The following is a 27,024-nucleotide window of genomic DNA, read 5'->3' on the forward strand; positions in this document are numbered from 1 at the left end:
CATTTTAGAAACTTTCGATTTGCTTGTTTTACAACGCTTCTAAATAAAATCGAACCTAATAGATTGCAGGCATACTTGAAAATGATTATAATTCTAACAAAAATACAGGCTACTGCGCAACTCAGGAATTAAGATAAATTTATGCCGACGGGAAGGTAGTTAAAGTTACTTATAAATAATAATATAATTCACGTATTAGATACCTTTTATAACTAACCTTCCGTTTCCAGCAATTAAAACTAGACGAGAAGAAAGAAAACACGCCGGACGCCCTAAACGGCGCGTCACTACTACAATCCATGACGGGCAACTCAGCGCCGCTGAGCGCGACTTCGAGGCTACCTCGCGCTGTTCACGAGGAACTGGCGCTGATACTGAAGCGTATAGGTAGCAAGGAGCACAATAGGGAAGCACTCGCACACCTTTACGACCTCCGCGTAAGTTCTGTTCCTACACACCATGCTAGTCTAAAGGCAACTCAGCGCCACTGAGCGTGACTTCGAGGTTACCACGCGCTGTCCATAAAGAACTCGCGCTGATACTGAAGCGTACAGGTAGCAAGGAGCACAATAGGGAGGCACTCGTTCACCTTTACGACCTCCGCGTAAGTTCTGTCCCTATATACCTTGCTACAGTGTAAAGGCAACTCAGCGCCGCTGAGCGCGACTTCGAGGTTACCTCGCGCTGTTCACGAGGAACTGGCGCTGATACTGAAGCGTACAGGCAGCAAGGAGCACAATAGGGAGGCACTAGCACACCTTTACGACCTACGCGTAAGTTCTGTCCCTATATACCTTGCTACAGTGTAAAGGCAACTCAGCGCCGCTGAGCGCGACTTCGAGGTTACCTCGCGCTGTTCACGAGGAACTGGCGCTGATACTAAGCGCATAGGAAGCAAGGAGCATAACAAAGAAGCACTGGCACACCTTTACGACCTCCGCGTAAGTTCTGTCCCTACATACCATGCTACAGTCTAAAGGCAACTCAGCGCTGCTGAGCGTGACTTCGAGGTTACCACGCGCTGTCCATGAAGAACTCGCGCTGATATTGAAGCGTAAGTATAGGCAGCAAGGAGCACAATAGCGAAGCCCTCGCTCACCTTTACGACCTCCGCGTAAGTGTATTTTGTCTAACCTTATAACCATTATCATTTTTTTCAACCTTAACAGGCTTAGCGTAGGCCTGTCGTCAAGTACGCCACCGGTCCTGATTCAATCTGATCCAGAAGTGACTCGCAATCTTCCGATAGTCGTCCACCTATCGAGCTAACGGATGGCTGGCGCTGATCATTATCTAAACCGGTCCCTGGTCGACTGAAGTTTGGGAAGGGTATCCATGAAAGACCTAAATATAAAATCCTCCTCCTCGCGTAGTGTTCCTCATTGCGGAGTGTAAAATCTCATTTGAATCAGCTTCTCTCGGTGTCCCGCCATCTGTGCCTGTTTTTGGCATCGTGAAGCTCGACGCGCAGTTGATGATGATGAGACTTGATCTGCCCGCCTTGTTGGTCTACGGCCTCTAGGTCGTTTGCCATCAATCTTGCCAGTAACGATGAGTTGTTCAAGCTTGTGGTGGCGTGTCCTGGCTATGTGACCGAAAAACTCCAGTATCCTTCGTAAATATTAGATAATTATTTCAAATAAAATATTTTCTAGGAGCGGCACCCAGAAGTGGACATCTGGACGTTCATGCAAGGTTCTTCGTTCTACTTCCGCAACTACGTAGAGCGCGGGCTGCGCGAGGTCGCCGAACAGAGGAAAATGAACTCTATGCCCATGTACAAACACGACTACAAATCGGAAAACATTGGTGAGTTGCTGTCATTTTAGTAGAGAAGTGCCGATGGAAAGTTTTATAATTGCAAACTTTCCACGTAGAAAGGTCTCGGGAATGTTTCAAATTTCGTAACGGGAATCGGGGACTTTCTTAAATAAAAACTTCCTTTAATTATTTCGAAAATTTCCACAAGTTTTCAGAATATTCTCCACTTTGGATTATTACTGTAACTTGCACATCGTAGGTACAGTCATCTGCAATAATAAGTAACATATGTAACAACGAAAGCCGCAAAAATATCTGGCACGATTTTATTTGTAGAGCCATATGAGCGTGTCACATATTTTTGCGGCCTTCGAAGAGTAACATATTATTGCAGGTACTGCAGGACTGTACAATTTACTTGATCGTATTTTAAAACATTGTATACCTATCTACATTTCATTCAAATACTAACGAAATTGAAACGGTTTGATGCTCGTTAACGTTACGAAACTATGCTAAATCGATGTTTTCGTTTATTTTCAGATATTAGTAACGAAACGGAGGAGAAATCTCATTTAGTATTCATGGAGCGATTAAGAGCTTTGCAGGTATGTACCTTTCAATATATTATTATCATGATGCAATAATATGGTTCATAATCATAATCCACTTTAATTTATGTTGTGGCAACATGACCCGGACCTGGACGGGCCAATGCGATTTTGGCTAAAAAAGTATTCTATTGGCGCAATGTGCTTGGTGGGGGGTAATGCAAGCTACAACAACGCGTCATTGGAAAAAGTTTGAACTTTTATGGGACAATTTTTTCTTACTATTTGAATGTTGTTAACTTTCAGATGCATGGTGTCCCATACCCATAGTCATGCACAAAGTGAATATGGTGGCATGGCGTGCTAAATTATTGTCCATGGCGGATTTTTATTACGAATCAGTCTATTCTAATTACAACTGCAAGTTCTCCTGATCGATTACTACTACTTACTAGTTTGGCGCGATGACCCAAAATGAGTCTTGGCCTCCAGCACAAGAGGACGCCATTTTACTCGGTCCTGCGCGGATTAACGCTAGTTTCCACTGACGCCGAGCTCCTGGAGATCTGCCTGATCGATTGGTTAATGTTTTTTTTAAATATTTCCAGGCAAAAGCGGGCATGAAGACAGAGTCAGCGCCCACATCGCAACCACGCACGCCGGTGGACAACCGCGGGCTGCAGGACTCCATCATCGAGCACAGCCTGCCGCGCGCACACAGCATTGACCCGCAGCTAGAGGTGCGTCCATAGGTCTACATGTGACCCCTTTCATAATGCTCGACGTTACACAAATTTAACCGGACTGGACGAAAATAACGCGTGGCGCGGCGAGCGGAAAATCCAGACCAAATGTATGAGATCGACTACACACACATGACGAACGAGTTTTTCAAATTTTCTTTTAGACATCTGCGGAGAAAAACTGCTATTTCTATTTTTCTGAGAATTTTTTTTGATGTTTAAGTTTTCTTCTTCAACCTAGCGTTTTCCGGCCTAGTGCCAGGGTATACTTTCCTACTAAATCTTCTCCACTTTGCCCGGGCTTCGGCATCCTTAGGTGTGAGATTATTCTCTTTCATATCCGCTTTCACGACGTCCAGCCAGCGCTTCTTAGGCCTGCCGCGTGATCTAGGGCCTTAACCTTAATTAACTAACTAGGGGTTTATTTTAGCCTCCTAAGGCCCAAGGTTCTACCTACAGTACTTATTCAGTTCAATGAAATTTAAATCATATTCGATTGGAACAGAGTTGCTTTTGCTTTGTTTCGTTCAGTTTTTGAACAACAAAATCAACTCTATTTCCTACACTAAAGGTTCAAATTTCTGTGGCTATTCTAATATAACTATTATCTGTCTCCAGCTCCACTCGACGCAGGCGATGTCGCACAAGAACGAGGCGGCAGTAGACGCGCTCCGCCTCAAACTGCAACAAATCAAAAGCTCCTCCAAGAGATAAGGACGCCGCGCTCTCTCCAGGCAGCTCTCTGAACCCGGCGTTACGGTTAACCTTTACAACGTCTCGTCTATACGTGAAGTACAAACAATAACACCGTCTGTTGTTAACCTCGTCAAAATCCGTTAGAAAAATTATTTTTTAACAAGCAGAAACGTCTGCGAACGATGATATTAATTAGAATAAATTCAAAAGTGGAAAGTGGCTGGCTATGGATTAGGTCTTGGTGGCTTGGTTGGCAGAGCGCCGGAGTATCCAGAGCGATCCAGAGGCCGTGAGTTCAAGTCTCACCCAAGACAGTAATTTTTCCACTTTTGAATTTATCCGTTAGAAAGTAAATCTATAGAAAATGCGTGAGTTAAAGTCGAACTTTTTGCGCTTCTTGAGTTTTCATGTCACTAGTCACCATTCTCGTGCCACGATGGCGTATTAAAGGTTAATCTTCTTATCGATATTAGATTGGCAATCTTGTAAAAAGCATTACCCCTTTCAGACCTGCAATACTTGTTAAAGCGAACTGAAAATGAAATCTAGTGACATTAAAATTGACAGTTCGATGCAGATGTGCACAAATTGGATGGGTCTGAATGGGGTGGAAGAAGTACTTGTTGTCATTGTGTGAGTAAAAATATTTTGAACTGTTGTTTTTAAACATGCATGTTAAATTTGTTATCGAAATGACCACAAGACATCACAAAATATAGATTGCCTACCTTCATTCAAATCGACAATACGAAACATGACAATTTCATGGACCCACATTCAATTTCTTAGTTAGTTCCTATCGACCTTAGTATTAATTATCTTATAAAAGGCCTATGTGTTTGGAATTGGAAATGTTAGCGTCCACGACTTAATGAACGTTTGCGCATGACGTGAAAAACAGCCTATACAGGGTAAAATATGCTTCAGACGTGCGTAATACGGTTCATTTTTCATTGAATAAACAAATGAATTGTCTGTGTAAATGAACTAAATTTTTTCAGTTGTGACATTGTTCGTTATCCATTTAAGGGATTACTGCATACGAATGTCTTTGTTAGATATTTCTCCAGTTAGATTGGCTTTTGAGATGTTGGTCTTATGTTTCGCGAACCGGACCTACGCATGCTCGATAAGCAGGTCTACATCGAGTAAGTTTTTGAATAAAAATCTATTCAAATCGTTGAAAAAGATTTTACGTCAAACTTTATATTTTACTAGCTTTCATTAAACTTGCCGTTACTAACAGTTGCACTGTTAGTATATAAGTTTGTTGGTTTGTTAGTTACCTACTTAGGGTGGGTCAAATCTTGGAAGCTAAATTTGACCCACTTCCCGATGTCCGACTGAGCCGAAATTTGCATATATGTAAGTCGGGAGACAATCTAATGTTATGGTACCATCGAGCTGATCTGATGATAGAGACAGGAGATGGTCATAGGAACTCTGTGATGAAACAACGCAAAGTAATTGTGTTTGGGGTTTTCAGCCTGTGGTAAGAAAAGTACAGTCAGCGAGAAAGGCTTGTACCAAAAATGAAATGTTTGCCATAAACTTTTTGTAAGATATGTTCGATGTAGACTTGCTTATTGAGAAGCGTGAAACAGCGTAACCTATGTTGTCTTGCCTGTAATATTCGTTAAGTCGGTATGACGGTTGTTTTTAAATGATGACGAATGATTTTAAACATTAGCGAGGTTGAACTAATGATAGTCGACAGAGATGTATACTTATATCTAAATCGTAGGTTGTTAACCATCGTGTCTTCAATGTTATGGATATGTCTGTGTTTAAGCACTAGATTGCACTTGAGAATGCCCAGTACATTGTGAACGTATCTGAAATGAAACATTAAAATTTAATTATCATCTTCATTATAAATTATCTGTAAAAATCTTGTATTCGGTGACTACTATAAGCAGTTCGTAATAACCATGATAGATCAAATTTATCTGTGTATAAATTAAATATTTAGTAATTTTATAACCATGTAAAACTAGCCAAAACACAATATTTACGAATACTAATCTATATTAGTCTATAGACTAATTCCATTGCTAAAATCTATAGTGCTATAATTTTGTATGTTTATGAGATCAATGTAGTTTTCATCGCGCATGAAGACTATTATTGTCGATTCACGCGTATTCTTTTAATTGATATTGTTATTTATGTATGATGTAACTAGGTCAGGAATCCTTAACATAATACTGATCGAAACTGCGGGACATGTTATCGATAAAGGTGCATCCACACCGCAGTTAACCTCTGTCAGGCGTGGCTCACTCCGCAATTTCGTCGCGTCGCTACAAGTACATGCGGCCTACACCAATTTTGGTGTCTAGCAGTAGTAGTTGCTGCGCATCGCTGCGGAACGGCTTGCTCGAGCTTGCGCCACCTAGCGGTCATATCTGTCGTTTAGACGCGTTTTGTTAAAGAGTAAACCTTCTGTACCTAGTACTATTATTTATTCTGTGCTTCTATGGAGCAACACTGCGCAGCAGTAATTAACTAGGTATGTATCTGTAGCATTGTCTGTTTTAAGTCCTTGCCTAATTCCTGATCTAGTTTTATTTGAGCGTTTCGATGTTTCTAAGACTGTTTTCGAGTTAATGTTTTAACCTAATACTCATGTTATGGTTTATCTTGTGTTGGTTGAAGCGAGTAGAGGTCATCCAGTAGGTTTGTAAAAAACTTGGTTAAGCTGCGATGAGGCCATAGTTTATAGTTTGTTTTACTTCAAATATTACTCCAGTTTTTAAAAGGAATATAGCTAGACTGATATGATTTAAAATAATGTTATAATTATAGTAATTTTGCGACTTGAGGGCAAAACTAAAACTACATAATAATAAAAAACATTCCCTTTCCAGTATTGGTTCGATGTACAAAATGTTCATATCTCATTCTTCATTCATCATGTAAACTAGTCCCCCTATTCCATTATAAAATTGTTAGTTTGGGGCGTGAAAGTAATGGTTCTGTATCATATTCAAATAGACCACTTAGGCTGATAGTTAAATTACTGTTACATATATTTTCATTATCACGTGTCCTTTAGATATAGAAGTAGCAGTCGATGGCTGGTTGAGCGCCTTATCATTTGCCTGGCCAAGGCAAGACGTAAAACTTTATACAAACCACGGGCGGTAAATGTAAAAGCCCCAGATCGCATATTTATGCCCTCATCTTCGGTTCGGGCCACAAACACCTGCGATTTGGAGCATTTACGAATTTACCTCCCTAATAGGTATGTAATGTACTATTAAGCGCCTAGTTATAGACGCATTATAAAAAAATACACAGTGTGTAGGGCAGTTTACATTACACATGTAGTGCATAATTATTTTCCAACGTATATTCTCGGAAACGTTCGTATTTGTCATGCTACTTCAGTCAACCTCAGTATTTATTTCGCTACTCGATGCTAGATGTCGACTACGAAAATAAGTCTTTTTGGTACTAAAATAAGTATGGAGTGAGCACTCTATGTATTTTTTCTCTACGAGACTGACTGAAAGCAAGACACGTTCGTAAGTTTCCGTGAATATACGATGAAAAATAATTATGCACTACATCTGCAGTTCGACTGCAGCATTCAACAGCACAAGGGGCTGTTGAATGCTTTGAAGGCTTCTACAGTGTATATGCGTCTCAAATGCAGCTTTTAAATGGTATAGCGTCTTTTATAACTAGGCCGTATTTGCTATGCTTTAAAATCTATATTATAGCCCAATTATTCATAATCATAAACAAGCGTTACTGGCCTGAATTAGGTGCTATGAATCGTTTGTCTTTATCTGTCATTTTGACTTATGTATTTGTAAGAAAGGGATAAAACAATTTAAACTAAATCAGGCCCGTAGAGTTTTATGAATAAGGGGGTAAATCTTTATTGATTGTGTCCAAAACTGAAGGCATGTTTATATTTAAGCCTTGCTTTGTTTCTTTAGTCTAGCGGTTGTATCTTCTTTATTGTTTTTAACAGATTTGACTTCATTAATTACTAGCATTTATTTATTTCATGTAAATTAATGTATTAAAATCATGATTACATATTATTAATTATAAAGTTCATACGACACTGAATAATTGTTTCATTACTCGTATCGTTTACTGTAGGCATGAGGGGTGGGGAGAAATGACCGGACGGGATAGTCTTAAATATGTATCTTTCAGTACGAGTAGCAGCGAAAGCTATTATTGTTTGTCCTTGTCAGTCTTACATTTTTTTTATTCCCCACCGTAAATTTAGTATGGATTATGGTGGGCAACAAATAAATTTGACCAATCATAGTGTCGCATTGCGTATGTTTCGTCCCTCACGGACGCACGCGTATAGCACATCTATAGGATTGTATAGGATCCTACCATCTATAATATGTAGACTAGTTTTGTGCAACTGAGGACCTTTTTGAATGAAATATAGGGTATTCCCACATGGTATCACCACCCAGTCACCCAGTTTTACGACTAGTATCTACTGGGACCAAAAATTCCAGCTGACCAAAGTAAATTTGTGTTAGAATAATAACTGGGATTTTCTTTCTCAGTAGTTAGTTACCAGCTGTAAAATATGGGGGAAATAATGCCCATGTGAGAAACTATAATAACATTGATCGCCGGTACTTTTTGCTGAGAGGGACAAAACTGTTATTCCCCTGTATTTCTTGGCAGAAAGTGTGCGACAGAAATATAAAATATCTGGCAAACCAAATTTGTCAGTAAATAAGAACAAAAAAACTACACTCGTCCGTTTCTTTAGGCCCCGTTCGCACGGCAGCTTTTTCAACGCGCGTTAAAAAAGCGTTTGAATGACACCAATGGATAACCATGTATGTATTCACACGAAGGCGGTTTTTAAGCGCGGCGCTTTTTTATCGAGCACTGTTCGATTTTCGGCGTTGAGCGTTGGCGTCAAATTGAATAGAGCATACGGAACTCCGTGTATCTGTTCTCACAAGCGTTAAAAAAGCGCCGGCGCTGCTGTCAGTTGGCTGTCAAGTGTCAATTTTTGGTGTCAATCGTCAAGATTATTATTAGTTTCACCTTAAAAATGTCAACTTATGCTTACAAATTCCTGAAATATTCAAGCTATATTCAAATAATACGTCGTAATAGCAAATAAAGTATGGCTTTGCTGAGATGCGTACGTGGCATTACGACTCACAAGTGATTTTTAAGCGTTCATATGAACACAAATATTGGAAACGGTAAAAAAGCGCCAACGTCGGGTTTTAACGCAACGCTTTTTAAGCTGTCCTGCGAATGGGGCCTTAGGGTGTTGGTACTAGCGTAAGAAAAAAACAGTATGATTATCTTTGTCTATGTTTGAAATGAGACAGTCCCTGGCCGAACTATAAGCCCCCATTCGCACGACAGCTTTTTCAACGCGCGTTAAAAAAGCGCTTGAATCTGTCCGCACTCTAATTTCGACTTAACGTCCAAGGCTTAAAGTCGAAAATCCAACAACGCTTGATAAAAAGCGCCACCGCTGTCGTGTGAAACACGTATCCATTTGTGTCATTCAAACGCTTTTTTAACGCGCGTTGAAAAAGCTGTCGTGTGAATGGGGGCTAACTTTATAAAATGCAATATTATGCACTATGATCACTCGACCACTATACGTACTACACCTAGTCAGAGGGGCTACCGCAAAAACCGAAATTCGAAAATTGCGGGGATCTTTTTCTTTTACTCCAATGAAGGAGTAATTAGAGTGACAGAGAAAAATGCCCGCAATTTGCGAACTTCGATTTTCGCGGTTATAGCCCAGGCAGTACGTAATTTTTCCGAGCGTGTACGCTGCTCTTAATAAGAAAAAAAGTAGAAGTAGATTTTTAGGTCTATGGTAATCTAGTGTTGTTCACGCTAATGTAGTGTTGTTCACGCTAGTAAAGAAAGTCTGTCGATCTTATGAATACCCCTGCGCTGCCGTAATAGAGTTAGATTAAGAAAACTCTGCAACGATTTTGACAGCCCAGATTGTGCAACTTTTATTTATACGTCATAGTTTAATAGAAGTTTGACGTTTAAAATAACACTTGCACAGTCGGGGCTATCAAAATCGCTGCAAAATTATCTTGGTCTAACTCTAGTAACATTATTGCAATTTTATTAAATTATCGTAGTTGTAAGCTATCTTCTAGAATCTAGAATAGGGCCGCGTGCCTATTTAAATAAAAATAAATTAAATCAAATTTATTCAAGACCAATAAAGGATCAATTTCGTTAGTGACACATTTTAATCTTACAATTAATGTAAGTAGGTACCGTGTGCCCGTTCCTCACCCTGCCTAACAATGAATCGTACTATAGTATAGATAGCCGATTATAATATGTCTGCTTTCAGATCAATGTTACATTGAGGTGAGTAGAAAGGTGTATGCGGTCACTGTCAGTGGCAAATTTTATATGCATTACGTCGTTTATAACCACCATATAAGTATACTGAACGATAAGGGCATGAATCTAAAAATGTCACGTGAACATCCATGATTGTAATAGGCCGTTATGAACCTATCAGGATTTTATGTCACAACATGCAAATGATGCAAAAAATGGATCAGTGATGACAATAAAAAATATATCGATAGTCGACACTAATGTTTAGATAATAAAGGACGTCCCTATCATTCAATAGAGTAATCATAGACAACGTGGTAATAAAGGAGTGAATACGAATGAAAAAAGTCTGTGGGTGGATATGAAATGAAAGTCCGCCATATCTACACGTCTTTCCAATAGTGACTTGACTTTCGTATTATTTTGTGTTAGATAGCTCGGTTGTGTAGATATTTGTTTTAATTTAATTAATTTTAGTTCGACCAGTGCACGGTGAGTAACGTGTTTGAAAATGGATCAATGCATTGTAACTTTTTAATTTGGAACTTGTTTAGCCGCGACGTGCTCTACGAATTGTCAAAATGGAAAATTCTCAAAAAAATCCAATTTTGTAGGCTAATTCCACGTGTTATTCTCAAATTAAAATCGTTGCGATTCTTTGTGGTATATTTTGCTCAGATTGGGTTGTGTTTCTAAAATAACTCTTGTTTTCGTGTGTCGGCATTAGGTACATGGTGTTCGCGTAACTCGCAGACCTTCGCCGGAAGATCACCATGGAGTCCCCAAGAAAATTCAACGATTGTTACTTCTACTATTATTCCACATGCACCAAGGTAATGCGTTTTGCTGATCTTCTAATTGTTATATTTTTTGTAGGGTAGTTAAACCAGGCCTATTAGCATATCCCAAACAATTGAAGTTCTACTGATCGTCTTAGATTTATCAGTATTTTTGGTGTACGACAGAGCAGGATATTCTATTATCTCTATCTATGAATCTCTTTCTTTTTTGTGATGAACTGTTATCAACATTGAAATTATGCATTATACTGTAAAACTGTACTATAGCTTACAGATAAAATGATTACATCAATCAGGTGATTAGATAACGATGCTAAATATTACATAATGTGTCAGGGGGACAACTGTGTGTTCCGACATGAGCCTTCAGCCCTGGGGTGCGAGACCATGTGCTCGGCCTGGCAGCAGGGCAAGTGCATGGACAAACGGTGCAAACTCCGCCACATGGAGCTAAGGGTAAGTGCAAACATGAAGTCCTTTATAATGCTTATTCCTGAAAAATGCATGTGTACTGGGTGCTTTAACCCCTTCAATCTCATAGGCCCAATATTAGCTAGCCAAAAAATTCCTAGAAGTTTTCTTTTGCTGTGTTGGTTGGGACTGCTATCCACCTAGGTATAAGTGTTGAAACAAAATGTTGTCCTCATTTGTGTGATTGAATTTATTTCAGGCATAAGTCCCTTATAGTAGTGATAGTACAAATTTAACCGATTCGGTGCAGATGGCACTATAGGCGTGTCATCAATGTTTTTAACGTGTGGCATATGACATGATAGGTGTGCCATCATATTCTATGGTGTAAGGCACGCCTGTCGTGTCATGAAATAATTGTTCGTCGCCACAGTTTTCGAAAATGGAACACGCAACAAATCGGTTAATAATATACATAGATGTAGCTACCTATATCTCTGTCCTGCGTATTGTATGTGCAGTACTTGTATGAAAAATCATCATTTAAATAAAGAACTTAATCAAAGAGAACAAGATAAACAATTGCATGACTTTTCAACTGCGATTACTGCATATGTTGTTATCACGGCAGATCTATGTTCTAACACAGTATACAATCTATACAACTGATTATTTTTGTTATTATTTTGACAATGTGTTGGGTTCATGTACTCAGTTCCAACATACAAACAAATTATGGTTCCACGGATTAAACTTGCATTAACTAGTGGACATAGTTGCAACTACTGACTTTAAACCACTGGTATCAAATAAGCCAGCATTACAAGTAACCATAGGTATATTTATATGTGAGATAAATGCTTCAGCTTTTATTAATTCTGCTTGAGAAACATAGGGTAATTGCGTCAGTTTACCATCCAGTGTCAGTTTCCGTCCACTTGACGGATTAGCAATTACTAAATTTCATTTTGAATGTGCTACTTAGATAGATAAATTGTTTAGATATTAAGGATTGCAATAAGTCCATATTTGTGGAGCAATGAAGGTTTATATTCAAATATCGTCAAGTGGACGAAAACTAGAGCCAGCACAATGACCCTATAACCCCTTATTAAATAAAACTTTACAAGCATAAATTAGTTAATTTATTTTATCCCTTTCGTACAAACGTACTATGTATTACTTATTTTGACTTATGTCAAAATAAGAACAGATAAGGACAGACAGACAAGGACTGATTGAATAACACCAATAGTGTTTGTGGTGGGAAAACCAGAATATTGTTGTGTCTCATAAGTTTTGGCCAGATTAGTAAATAACATCATTTTCGGACATTCCCTGATGAAAGGTCAATCTAATAAAGTTACCAAGACAAGTGTCATTAAATTTGATACCTCATTAGGTACCTAACAATTTTTCATAAATGAGGTAGGAAAGGTAGTCTCATTTATTAATGGGTGGTTGATTGTATTGTTAGGTCTTCAATAATTCAAGTCACTTATTTATTACAAGTAATAATACACTGAAAATGAAATAGAAGTACAACAGCATTAAATAATTTTCCTACTTCATAAAAGAGTAGGTTCAGAAAGGAGTCCGCAGCTCATAGTGTCAAAATAATCCGAACAAGTTCAAGTGTCACCTTACACTTTGCATTGATGACACTCTACATAAAAAACCGGCCAAGTGCGAGTCGGACTCGCACACACACGAAGGGTTCCGTACCATTATCTATAAATACGGTCACCCATCCAAGTACTGACCCCGCCCGACGTTGCTTAACTTCGGTCACAAAATCACGTTTGTTGTATGGGATTAAATCTTTATTTTATTCTGTTTTTAGTATTTGTTGTTATAGCGGCAACAGAAATACATCATCTGTAAAAATTTCAACTGTCTAGCTATCACGGTTCATGAGATACAGCCTGGTGACAGACGGACGGACGGACGGACGGACAGCGGAGTCTTAGTAATAGGGTCCCGTTTTTACCCTTTGGGTACGGAACCCTAAAAATGAGATTTCGCAAGTACAACAGCTAGGCTTGTTGACATAAAAACCTGTGATTCCCCGAAGAGATTAAATTTTTTATTGTGAAAAATAAATAACATAATGTTTGTATTATCTGTTATACTGTTTCTAAATAAATAAATAAATAAATATTAGGGGACATCTTACACAGATCAAACCCAGCCCCAAACTAAGCAAAGCTTGTACTATGGGTACTAGGCGACGATATACATACTTGTATAGATAAATACATACTTATATACATAGAAAACAACCATGACTCAGGAACAAATATTAGTGTTCATCACACAAATAAATGCCCTTACTGGGATTCGAACCCAGGACCATCGGCTTAGCAGACAGGGTCACTATCCACTAGGCCAGACCGGTCGGCAAAGAATTGTTTGATTGGCTTCGTATGCGATAAAGGGTAAAAAGAAACCTGCATAATTTTAGTATACCTATGTAAGTACAATTAACCTAGTTTATAAGTAGCAGATTAACAAATGTGGACTGTATTTGTCTGAATAAAGAAATTATTTATTTATTTATTATGAGACTGTTACTTGAATTACAGTTTGTTTTGTCAAGGTTAATTGGAAGTAGGGCTGCCGTCTCTAAATTCGCCGAACCTGGACAAAGACAAAAAAAAACCCGGACATTCGGCGTATTTCCCGGACGTGTATTTATAACGTTTTTACCTACTTTGTACACAATAATGCCGGTCCTCTAAACTAGGACAAATCCGGGGAAACCCGGACGGATGGCAGCCCTAATTGGAAGAGATCCTTTAAACTTTTAAAGGGATAGGATTGCCTTTGTATGATTGTTATATCTTTGTATTATTGTGTTACAAACTACCACCTGGGCCGTGTTGCATAACAAACTACAACTAATATTACAAGCGGAACTCCTTTTCTAATAAGTGAAATTAGTAAAGGAGTTCCGCTTGTAATATTAGTTGTAATTTATTATGCGACACGGCCCTGTCGGCCCTGCTTATCTTTTTTGTACGATTTCTTAGTAAAAAAACAAAATAAATAAGGTCATGCTAGCTGATTAGCATACTTACCAGTATTTTGCTGTTTACTTTATTAATTAATATTTATTCTGCTGTTTATGAGGTTTTACGTTATAGAATTGATTTCTCGTCAACTACAAATATACACCGTGTTTTTTTTTATTTCCGTTAATTTCAAGGGTGCATTCCTGAGCTTAAATCAAGTAACTTTCTCAAAGACACCGATATTCTAATTAACTCCATTTCGGAGATAATAAAAAATATTTTTTTTCCTATAAGGCCTTAGGGCCGGTTTACATATTGATTAGTGTTTAGAATGAGTTCATACATTTGCTACTAAACTTAGTACAATCTCGGTCGATCGATGTTCGAAATGACTTTGATATGTCACAAATTTCAATTGTTTGGTTGAGTTAAATGTAATGCCCGTGTTACAACAACGCTATATGCTACATTTAATTACTTTTTAAACTAATTTTTTTTCTTAAAACAAATATATTTATTTTTTGAAAATTAACTATGCCATTTAGTTCTCTTCAACGTACTTAACCATACCCCGAAGTTAACGGAATTCAATAAAAACACGGTGTTTAAGTACCTACTTATACAAAATTCGTTCTGAAAGTGCTGAAATAATCCAGGCGGCTTTTTCATATCCTGACTCTTTGTTGACATTTCTCTCCAACATAAATAAATGAAGTTTTGCACCATATCAGCAGTAACTGTAATTATATTTTGCTAAACTTGCATTGGAAGTTTCATAGTTCTGCTGAGTACAATCAGTGAAGTGTAAGGAAAAATTTTAGTATGGTAACACTACAGAACACTTATTAATCAACATCATTAATTTCTATTGCTAAGATAACTCTTTGGTCACCACACTAATTTAGTATGAAAGCACAATCTCACATTTGAGATGTGTCATGTAATGGTGTACGACTCATGTATAAATACTACAAATATTAACAATTATTAAGTTTACGGAGAAAGTCTTGAACATCTAAAATAATAGTATAGAATTAACTAAATAGTGTGGCCAATAAATAGTTTTTTACAAGGAAAAGAGTGCCTATGTCACCTCGCTATGGCTGGAGTCTGTGGCTGGTTGTTCGTGCATACCATTTGTTTTAGCAACTCTATCTGAACTGCAAATTAAAGTTTGCGACGATGATCTCTATTAACATAATCAATGTTGGTTACAGAAAAACCGCAAGCAGATCCCTTGCTACTGGGAGAACCAGCCGGGTGGCTGCCGCAAGAAGCACTGCCCGTTCATGCACAAGAACCCGGACGCCCGCACCGACGGCATCGCGCCCAGCCAGCCTGTCCCGCAGCAGCCCATCGCTGTGAGTTTACCTTTGTTTTTGTTTTTAACCCTAAAATAGGATCTCCGAGCATCGACACAAACTGGTAAGCAATGTGAAATTGCTAGGATTTTGTGAAGGAGCTGGTTATTAAAACAGAGAGTAGCAGTCTTGAGCAAAATAGTCAAGATGGATGAAACAAAAGAGAGGCAGTGTATGGAAAATGGTAACGGAATGGAAATAAAAATGTAAGAACACTTATTTGCACCTGTGGCCGCCTAGCACATGATTGGCGCGACAGTATCTCGCGGCGAGATAGACTACCCATCTTTTTCTAATTATGTTAATTAAAGAGGAACGGGTAGTCTATCTCGCCGCGAGCGCCAATCATGTGCTAACCCGGCTGTTAGGATCGAAAGAGCTCGTGATTCTGATTAGAAATGTTTAACATAAAAAGTCGAAAAGTGCTCGAGTGGAGACCACGGACTAGCAAGCGCAGCGTAGGACGTCCACCCACAAGATGGACAGACGATCTTGTTAAGGTCGCCGGAAGACGCTGGATGCGGGTCGCTTCCAACCGGCACGTATGGAGGTCCAAGGGGGAGGCCTATGTTCAGCAGTGGACGTCTTATGGCTGAGATGATGATGATGATGATGATGATGATGAACATAAAAAGTATAGTGTATAATTTTAAATAAAATGGCCCATTTACCCTTTGATCTGTGGTTGCAGGGCGCGGTGGGGGCGACGGCGACGGCGACGGCGGCGGCGGAGAGCGCGGAGGCGGCGCCGCTGAGCGTGGGCGTGGCCGCGCCGCAGCCGCAGCCCGTCCCGCTCTTCTGGCAGCAGCAGCGTCAAGGTAATGCCACAAGTGTAAAGTCCCGTCGTTGAGGCCTGTTTAACCCTTCCCTTTCTGCGATATCAGATCACAGAAAACAGTCGAAACTCAATTCTAAATTTATGACTTGAAGGTTATGTGAGAGTAATATCGACATGTTTGCACTTGCACTTGCAGTAGTGCTGGACCCCGCGATTCTGGACGCGCTGCCGGCGGTGGCGGCGGGCGGGGCGGAGCTGCCGCTGCGGCGCCTGGTGGGCGGCGTGCCGCACGTGGGCGTCCACGCCCCGCACGCGCACGCGCACGCGCACGTGCACCAGCACGCACACGATGCGCCCAACCCCTACCTCAGCCAGGACCAGCTCGTCGTCAACTTCGAGGAAGGTATGCGACTCTACTGAAACAGACCCCGCCTGCCGATTGACCGATTTGAGAGGCACGCGAGGGATTAAGCCCGGGGCGACGGCGTTACTGAGCGGTAAAATCGGACAATTTTTGTTTTAAATCGTCTTTGACAGTCTTAAAAAAATGGTGTTGCTGGTTATCTCTAAATATTCCGCTTAGTCAACGCTAACCAACCAACGTAGGAACTCTAGTCCTTTCGGTCTGAATTTGAGGAACTCGAGTCCTTCGAGTCTGAATTTGAAGAACTCGGCTCATTTTTAAGAGACTACGCTTAAAAAACTTCTGAGGCTTTTAAGTCCCAAGTCGAGTGTTTTGGTGAGTCTTCTTTAACCTTTTAGACGCCAATGACCGATATATCCGCACCGCAGGTTCAACGCCAAAGACCGATTAATCGGTCACAGACCACAGAGCAATATAAACCTACGTGCATATGCATAAAGTTCAATTTCAGTTTTGACACTTCGGTGACGTGGCGTCCGCGTGACAGCTTTTGTGTTTGACACGGCGTCGAAAAGGTTAAGAGCAACTCAAAAGGACTCGAGCCTCCAAATAAAGACTCTGTGAACAATTTTATAGGATTTTCCTGAATAACAGTAAATAAATTAGGCGTTATTGTATGATTTGTGTACCTAATCCACAATTTATACATAAAAACAATGCATTTCGCATGTTTGTAAAAAAATCGAGAGTTCTCTGGACGAGTCTTTACAAGACTCTGGTGTCTTTTAAGTTGAAAAGAACTCGAGTTTAGACTTGATTATAAGAGTCTGAAAAACTAAGTTCTTGAAGCAGAGTACTCAAAGGACTCGAGTCCTACCCAACACTAATTCCGCTAGTATATCTGAGGGGTAGGGGTAGGTCTGGCCGAAATATGAAAGTGCATTAGTAAAAAAATTGTGGTCAAAGAAAAAATTGTTACTCGCGTTGTTTAACCTCGAAGTCCCCGCGTACTTGTAGAAGTACAAATTATTCGAGTTATTAACTCTTATAGAAATAAAAGACGGTTCCAAATTCAAAAGCGCAGACTTTGACTTGGGTCTTACGAGGATGAATACCTAGTCTAACTACCTTTACGCCACGATTACGTCTTTGACTTTAACACTAAGATATGAAGCCAGAAAGATGCGGTTGAACGAACCAAAACAACCAAAAAAGCGATTTGCATATTGCCAGTGCTAAAGAAACAAAGTAACAGTAAATAATTACTTAATTTCTTAGAGTATAAATTCATTTGATTAGCGTTGAATAAATAATATTAGCGGAATCTGTTTAAAAAAAAATTGTTCGAATCGCTCGGTAATACTGACTTTGTAAGAGTAAAGTTACATTTTAAGATGATAAGCATTTTGATGTCTTAATATGTAATAGATCCCTTTATAATCGCTCGGTTTTCTGGCTAATTAGATATTTTGATACAGTTACGATTAAATTCTACGCCATTTAAAGGCATCAGATTTGCCCTGAATGTTAGAAATCAAGTAAGTTGTAAAATTACTTGTATTGCAATATTTGCTAATGGTTGTAATAATTGTATGAAGCGATTTGGTCTTCCTGTTGTTTTGAAAGACTTTGAGGGTTGTAGTATTTTATTGTAACTGTGTCTTGAATACTAACATTGGAAATTACTAACTGGATCAAGTAGAATTGATGTAAAATTGGTGGCGTAATATTACTGAAAATGGTTTTATAGAAAATGAAAAGTAGTCCATCAATGGCTTGGACCTCTCATTTTCGGTTGTAGTTAATTTTGAATTAAATGAAACAGATCGCAGGGTCAGGGGGTAACCATTTTTTTTACAGTGTACCTCCGCCTCACGTGAATTGAAAATAAAAAGCGGTCGTTTCATTTATTGAAACTTAGTCTTAGTAATGTGATTTTTTAAATAAATATGACCAAAATAAAATGGTTGTATGATAAATGTTAGCTAGATCCTTTAAGTGATTTCCCATTGTGTTAGTATCTGGTTGTAACTGTCGCCGGGTTATAGTTGTTACAATATTTTTATTTAGACATTACCAATGATGTAATTAAAATAGTCCGTAAATATAAAGTTATCAATAATATCTACCTAAGAATAGAATTTTAAGTCTGTGTTGTACTTTGTATTATGTATACATATACAAAATGTGTTATTCTTCGCAGTATTATGATTGTCACTAGACTAGACACACATTTGTTTGGTGAAAGTACCGGTCTGTTAAAAATCCTGTTAGTATACTTGTTAGAAAAAGGCAAATAGCTAGCAAGGTGACCGGAATGTAATGTAACAACTATAACACACCAGTTACACGGCTAAAGTACCTCTCAAATCGAATGGCGGGGCTTAAACGGCGCTGTTGTTAATATTTAATCTCGTCGAAAACGTCGCCAAGTATTAGCAAATGGATTCAATTTAGTCTATAATCTATTGTTTATTTATTGTCGACGTTTTCGACTAGTTTTGTGGCGGACACGATGGTCCCTCGGATTCATGATTGTTATAAACGCACTAGAGTTTTCAATAATCGCTTTGTTTAGCTACAATTGTGAATAGTATAATATTTACCGATGATATAGTCGGCTCATGAAAAGAACTGTTTGTACGCTGTAAAATGTAACTCAAATTGGAAACTCTAATAGTGTAGGATAAGAATGAAATTATTATATACTTTCGGAAGCTCACTCACTAATTTAATTATAATGAATCACTGTGCTTTAGGAAGAAGCTCAGTGCTGTGTGGCACTATGGTCGGTTTAGATTCTATCTTTGGAATGTCGAGAAATGGCGAAAATTGCGCTTCGAGAATGTACGACCGAGCGATGGCCGTCGCGGACCTAAACTAGAAACTACAAGTGCCAACAAACACCACACGTCGAGAACGCAAGTGGTCTCTTTCCGCCGGTTATACCAAGCAAACGAAACAATAAATGTCACAATAAAATCCCCAGAGTATAACGCGTAAGCTTGGTTTGGGGTTAAAGTATGCATAATAGGTAAAAGCGGCGGAAAGAAAACTTTATAAACGATATTTCGGTGGGGTAGTCACACGACCAGACTGCCCCCGGTTAGTAACAAACTGGGAATTGTTTTAAATAATTTACAGGACGCGTTTTTGCAATTTGATTTAGTTTAGTAGACGTCTTGTGAAGAGAATACTTTTATTTCGTTTGTCTTCCCAGTTTGTGGCGGGACGAATTATTAACTAAATGTCTGTTTGATTGAAGGTAAAAATGTATTTAGATTTTTTCTTCAGTAGTCAATTAATATAGTATTTATTGATGTAGTGTTAGTTGGACCGAGTCGCGCGCGAGGGGCGCGGGACCGGCTCCAAGTTATATTTAACGAGATGTTTTATTTAGGTTTACTTTGAGCTGCCGACTGAGGCGTCGTTTTGTTTGGTTCTCTTACGTAGAAAATGTTTAGTTCTATTTGTATACCATCGAGCATAAAATATATGAGTATTAATCTCAGAGAAAGATTTATTTATGGCTCTCTGTCCGACTTCTAAGACGGCGACGGAGAAAAGCAGAGTCGGTATTTTTGTATGTGCAATACATTAGGAAATATAACCACTTTCATATCTTAGCTAATTAGATTCATACATGAATATCTCTCGCTTTTTCATTTATCGTATAGTAATATCGCAGGCGACGGTGTCCGCCGCGGACCCACGGCGCGGCAGACATCGCCGGCGTAGGGTTTTTAAATAGATGTTTAATAATCTTTGTCTATAATAGAACAGTACATAATAAATAGGATAAATAATATATAAAAATACAAATAAAAATATATATACACGAATATTGTAACTGATATATATAGGCGAAGAAAAAAAGAAAAAAAAAAAGCTTTATGCCTTTAAATCGTTTGTATGTTAGCATTTAGGATGTTGGGCGCCGCGTGCGCCGGTACTTTGTACTCGTGCACCGAGAGCATTAGATAGAGCTAATAAATAATAAAAAAAAACTAGTTATACATCACATAGACAGCACAGTTCCATAATTGCCGACTGAAACTTAGGAACAGATTATTTTGCTGTGCTCTCTATTTAATAACAAAATTGTCGTGCTTAAGATCGTATTACCAATTTAGGAGGGTAACATATAACGAAAAGCTAACAGTGTTGAGCGTGTATAGCGTAGTGTCCCGTACTGTCGACATGGCTCCGATTAGTCCCGTACGTTATCGTAGCATCGCGGTACGTTTCAAATTCACACTTATCATTTGCTGGAACCTTCTCGGTAATGTTATTTTTTATATTTTTGCACTGAGAGTAAAGTTCCTATATTTATTACAAAAAAAAAATAGCAAAAAATGTCACGAGAAATGAAATAGGTACTGTTAAAATAATTTGTCTATGGTCCACGGTACGCCTAGTCATTATTTATATATAAAACTATAATTATCAATATTAAAAGTAATATAAAAGAATAATCTCTATTGGTGGGGGATAGTTTAAGATATGGAGAGAAGAAAAAAAAAGAACGTTCTTATTTTCTACAAAAAAAATGCTCTAGTGAAAGAGAACCGTGTTTGCCAATAAAAATATTTATAAGTTAATTTGTTGTGTTAATGTATAATGAGGGGCGCGGATTAAAAGGTTTCTTTTCCTGAACGCAGCTATTTCGATGACTTCAGTAGGAATAGTTTTTATGGTCCTCCGGGCTAATTATCACTAGTTTAATTGTTGGAATGTTAAAGTTTTTCTGTTAAATGTAAAATTTCACGTTAAGTGAAATCGTCCCGTGAAGTGTTAGCGCCGAGCCGCCGCCGCCGCTGACCAGAGGCCCTACTGCGAAAAACGAAATTTCTTTATTTGCCTCCCTGTCGCTTGATTATGCAAGAGCGATAGAGAAGCAGATAACGTAATTTAGATTTTCGTTTTTCGCAGTAGGGCCTCTGATGGCCGGAGTGACTCGGACCGGCGCGGCCGCGGCTCGTCGCCTTGGTGTTTTTATACCGATTGTATTGTGTGAGGAAGGTAGAAGTAGCCCCGGCAGGAGCCGGCGGCAAATGTTCGCATTCAGGGGTTGTTGTTATGTTAATCTTAGTCTTACTTTGTATAAGAATTTCAAAATATGTTTAATTAGTGACGCGTGTGTTGAGACCTTTCTTTTAAGCTAGTAAACTTTCGAACCGATCGAAATTCGTTGGAACGTGTACTTTGGCTTCGTTTAATCAAATTGTGTTTAATATACCGACGAGTAAATAAAAAAGTTTCATAATATGATTTTTGTAATTATTTTTGAGTACCCCCGATCACTTTCAGATCGAACCGGCGAGAACACACAACTAACTTGGTCGAAGTCGAGCGCGGGCTCAAAACTAATTACGAAAATCGTTGATCGTTCTTAAGGATTCGACTGAGTCGTTGTGTGTTCTTGCAGAGTCAGATAACGAGAGCGCGCCTTCCTCCACGCCCACTAAGGCGGGTTCCTCGCCGCCACAAGACAAGCAGTCGCAGGAACTGTTGCTGCTCGAGCGCATACAGGCCGAGGCGGCCGCCTACTACAGCTACGAGAATCTCCCCACCGACCCCCCTAAAGATCGCAAGATCGTCCGCACCAACCTCTCCACCAAGTACGACCGGCTCTCCCTCGACGAGCTCGCAGGTAAACAGGCCACCGAGCGCCGCAGCTCGCTCGACTTCAAAATACTCTCCCTGGAGGAGATCCGAGCTAGAAAAAAAAGCGACGCCATCGTCCACAGCGCGCCCATCACGCTCAATCTGAGAAAAAGGAAATTATCTACGCAAGAATCTGTCACGACTACCGGTGATAAAATCATCAAGGTCGTTAGAAGTAATTCTATAGTTTACAAAAAGGTTGATCATAATGCGCCTCCGGCTAGCCAATCTAAACCGGAACAGAGGCTCAGTGAAAGTAGCGACGTCAGCAGAAAACGAACCTTATCAGAGCTGAGTGACGTCTACGAGGTCCAAGTGGACGAATTAGTAGACAACTGCCACGAGTTCAAAAAAATCAAACTGGCAGAAACCACCTCGAAACCTAGACTAATTAGAAATAGGAGTAGTAATAGTGAGGCTAAGGAGCCAGTAGCTAAGGCGGACGAGTCAGACACAGAAGTACAAATAGTAAGTATCGATATATCGGACTGCACAAATGTAGATTTATCTTATGATGAAGACAATAGTAAAACGGTAGGACCCGTAGATGTTGTAGATCTGAGTGATGACGCGGACGATTGCGAAGTCACGATATCAGACTACGACCTAGGTCTAATCAAGAACGTTCCTGATGTAGTCGCTAGTTGTCAAAAGAACTCCAATTCGGAAAATATTGAGAGAGATCTTATTAGTGACATAGATAATATTTTGGATGACGTGTTATGATTTCGGATTCTAGTCTTAAATATACGAAGATCGTACAAATTTTTAGGTTTTAAGATGTTAGTTAAAAGTTAGCATTAGGCTTGTGTCGGTCATGAACTAAGAACTGTTAAGAATGAAATCCCGTCAAGGACCGAAAGGAACTAATTCAGTTGCCAAAAATTTTGAAAAAAAAACTAAGGTAAAATCGATTCATACATTCCCAGCTCTCAAAGACCGAACTAAACTAAAGGAACTAAAAGACCGAACTAGTTCGTTTGACCGATTGACCGAGAGCGGAGCGCTCTCTGTAGTGACCGAGCAGGCACAAGCCTAGTTAGCATAGGGAATTCAAATTATAAGTGTTCACTACAAGTTACAACTTGTAGTATTGTTTTACATCACTACAAAGGCTATGGTCGGACTTTCATACATTTGCGACCTTTTATTATTAGAGTATGTATCGATTTTTTGTGGTAAGCACCCCTAATGGTGTCTATTATTTTTCCTAAGTCTCAGCTTCTTTTGTTTGATAGTTTCCGACTTACGTCATTTTTAAGATTTATTAAAAATAATTATTATCCGACAAACTACCCACACAATTTTTCTCAAATTTTTAGTCAATGTTCTATAAATTAAGACTCAACTCTACAAAAAATATTAATATTACTTGTTTAAAAAAAAACGAAAAAAAAGGAATTAAAATGTTAAAAAAAAAATTCAATGTCTTATGAGCTAGCGACACCTACAGTTTTTGTTCATAAAGTGGTTAATATTTCTGTCTACTACTCGTACTTGCATAAGTTTCAACTTTTTGCACTTGGTACTTCATACCTAAAAACTACAATTTCTATGTATAAATAGGTACCTATACTGTACATTCTAACAAGACATTTATAGCTAAAGTCCGACCATAGCCTTTAGTGTGTGTTTCTGAGATTGTTAATGCCATTGATGCAATTTTTCTATTGAAGTTTAGGAGTTGTTCAAAGGATAAGTTTATTTATTGTGATACGGAAATGCATGTTTTCCGAAAGTTATGTTAGTAAATTAGTAGCACGCACTATTCAACGATGTGGCAAAAATATTGGCACTACTTTTTGAGCTACTTAACTATTATAGTGTCAACCTAAAAAGGAAATTGCACTGCCAGATGAGTAATTAGAAATAAGAAGTCAAGGTTTTGATCCAAAAATGTAATATACATACATAATGCTGTTAATAAAACGTACCGACGCGACACAATGCTTATTCACAAAAGAAGTTCATATTAATATGTTTACACCTTAGCTTTAATATAATAAATTCGAAACGAATCCCTCAGAAGTTGAGGCGTCACTAAAGATTTTTGTGCCTGGGCACATGATACATATACATCGTTTTGGGCTTAGGGTTTACCTACGTTAGTAAGTACAGTGTCATAGAGTACCCAGCCTTAGAACCGCAAAAGTTTTTTGCTCGAAGTACACTTAGCATCAAAAGTAAAAGAAATAATTTAAAATTAAGTACTTATTTATTTGAAAATGAGTACAACAGAGGGGTGAACTTTGATGCTAGTTGTACTTGTAATAACATTATTACACAGTAACAATATGTTATCATGGTGAATTTATTCCAAGCATGCGGAGTATCACACGTAAAAAGATTCAGTATCTCGGTTCTAAGGCTTTTATTTTGAACCATGCATACATGACCATTTGTAGACTTTTGCTAATAAGGCTTGAAATGATCATGTAAGCGCATCAGTGTGGTACGATGGAAACAGGCATGCTACAGAATGATTTGTGATACAAATTACATTACTCTGTAAAAGAGACTCACAATTATGTAACGAACATTAAATAAATTATTTACAACTTATGGTTAAAAGCCCTGTCTTTTTGTAAAAATCTAAGGGGAATATTTAGAAATGTTTAATGGGTTATTTCTATAATTTTATAAGCCAACCTTGTGTTAAACATTTCTTAATAACTCCAGTCTGTTAAAATATGTGCGTGAAGGGGACAGGCAATGTGGGCACAGGTATTTAAAAATTGTCAGGTGACAAACAAAACTCACTAATTACTAAAAAAAAATACAAAACAAAAATCAACCTTATGTATGTATTAATATGGTTCACTGTGGCTATTAACTTGTGGTAGTAATTAGTGAGTTTTGGTTGTCACCTGACGAAATCTATGAAAATTACGTTTTGACTACAGTTACATTTTCGAACTTTCTTCTTTAGATCTTTCCTAGCTTCCCTTTTGAGATCTGAATTCCTGCCCTACATACATAATGGAACTTGTGGCTTTGCATATCAAAAGATACCTTGTGTAGTTACAATAAGGTATCTTTTGACATGAAAAATCACATAATTATTTCATTCATAGGGCACTTATTAAATACATTATTGCAGAAGTTATTCTAGTCTAATCTTTCAAATATAGACCATATTGCAATCATATCAGATTCACTTGAAAAAAGACTTCCGGAAATGATACTTTATTTAATGTACAATTTTAGTTTCCGCTGAAAAAAATGTCATTCCACAATATAAATTAATAGTTATATTTTTTGGATTTTGCCTACGTACTATGTTATGTTAGCGACATATACAACAAATATACAAGGCCGCCGGGCGAGGCCTGCAGCCCATAGTTACTACTATATCTTACCTACCCTATCTACTTTGTGTTCATTATCATAAAAAATAAATTTTAACTATTAACACTTACCACCAATTGTAGTAATTAAAGCAGAATGGTTGTCTGTATAGACACCTGCTGCTGTTAAGAAACGACCATCGTATTTTGTATTATAACAATTTTAAATGCCTAAATAATAATAATTTTATTTAAGTTCATGAAACCTTGAATAGAAAGACTCGTCAGTTTATAAAATGACTATTTTTGGCACATAGACCAACTACAATGGTTGAATCATTATGTGTAGTCTCTTTTGATCATACGGAAGTGTTTTCTAATAATTCTTACTAGCAGGTGTCTATTTAAAATAATCACTCCATGCTTTACTGAAAGTCAATTCCTGAATAAAATAGTTTGAGCCTAGATTTGTGCTCTTCCATTTGTGGCATGACTACTGGATATGTTTATTCTTGCACAATGCACATGTGCAGAAACAATACAATAACATTGTTTTCTTTCGGTCTGTTCCCACTATTTTTATTTCTAACTAATAACTATTGGATTTCTTGCATAGTATTTTAATATTTTAAATGTGGTTTTCATTATAAAAAAAGTTTTGTATGGTAGCTACATAAGGTGGAATCCGTGAAATGCTATAAATAATTGCCTTTAGAAGTTTAGATACAATAAAATCCTCAAGTTTAATGTCGCGTTCTGTCGAAAAATTAACTAGTATCATTCAAAATAAAGACAAAATTAGTAGGAACAGACTTTTCACAAATAGTGTACTTACATTGATTATTTTACAAAGATTCACAGTCATGTAAAAATAAATGATACGTCCGTATTAGAGCAAGAGCGACTTGTTTTATTTAGATTCACAATACGAGACTTTCGGAAAACGATAGATTTAGTTGTACATAATACCTTATGTCAGTTTTATATTATCCTTTCTCCATGATATGCCCCTTAGTGATCTACAACCGAGTCGACAGCAACACAGGGTTCAGTAGTTAATGTTGTATAATTAATGGTGTATTATTATATCTCTACTTAATCACATTGTTTTCTTATGTAGGTACAGCCACAGCCATACCACGTAACTGAGACTGTTCTTAAAATAGCTGCGCCATGTTTTTTTAAAAGGAGGTTAGTTTAGGACTAAGTGCAGTGTACGAATAATAACTTCTCACGAACCGTTAAACAA

The 27,024-nt window shown here is 38.2% G+C and overlaps 2 protein-coding genes across 4 annotated transcripts in view; both read left to right on the forward strand.

The window, feature by feature from the left end:
* The window catches only part of LOC134794872 (protein mini spindles), a 36,177-nt gene extending 31,402 nt beyond the window's left edge, over positions 1-4,775 (forward strand). For 2 of the 3 annotated variants that reach the window (XM_063766683.1, XM_063766681.1), the window contains exons 30-35: positions 231-387; positions 1,065-1,114; positions 1,656-1,809; positions 2,305-2,369; positions 2,921-3,052; positions 3,674-4,775. In XM_063766683.1, the coding sequence (XP_063622753.1) occupies positions 231-387; positions 1,065-1,114; positions 1,656-1,809; positions 2,305-2,369; positions 2,921-3,052; positions 3,674-3,769 (654 nt within the window). In that variant the 3' untranslated portion in view covers positions 3,770-4,775. Of the gene's footprint in view, positions 1-230; positions 438-1,064; positions 1,115-1,655; positions 1,810-2,304; positions 2,370-2,920; positions 3,053-3,673 lie in introns of all 3 variants that reach the window. The other variant, XM_063766682.1, reaches the window with a different exon arrangement.
* Positions 4,776-10,401: 5,626 nt separating this feature from the next.
* LOC134795170 (uncharacterized) lies at positions 10,402-23,290 on the forward strand. The gene is made up of 7 exons (XM_063767001.1): positions 10,402-10,585; positions 10,821-10,926; positions 11,230-11,349; positions 15,536-15,679; positions 16,371-16,497; positions 16,654-16,860; positions 22,250-23,290. The coding sequence occupies exons 2-7, from the start codon at positions 10,867-10,869 to the stop codon at positions 23,212-23,214; spliced, it is 1,623 nt and encodes a 540-aa protein (XP_063623071.1). The 5' UTR covers positions 10,402-10,585; positions 10,821-10,866; the 3' UTR covers positions 23,215-23,290.
* Positions 23,291-27,024: the final 3,734 nt, after the last annotated feature.

This window comes from Cydia splendana, chromosome 11, assembly GCF_910591565.1.
Source record: "Cydia splendana chromosome 11, ilCydSple1.2, whole genome shotgun sequence".
NCBI lineage: Eukaryota > Metazoa > Arthropoda > Insecta > Lepidoptera > Tortricidae > Cydia > Cydia splendana.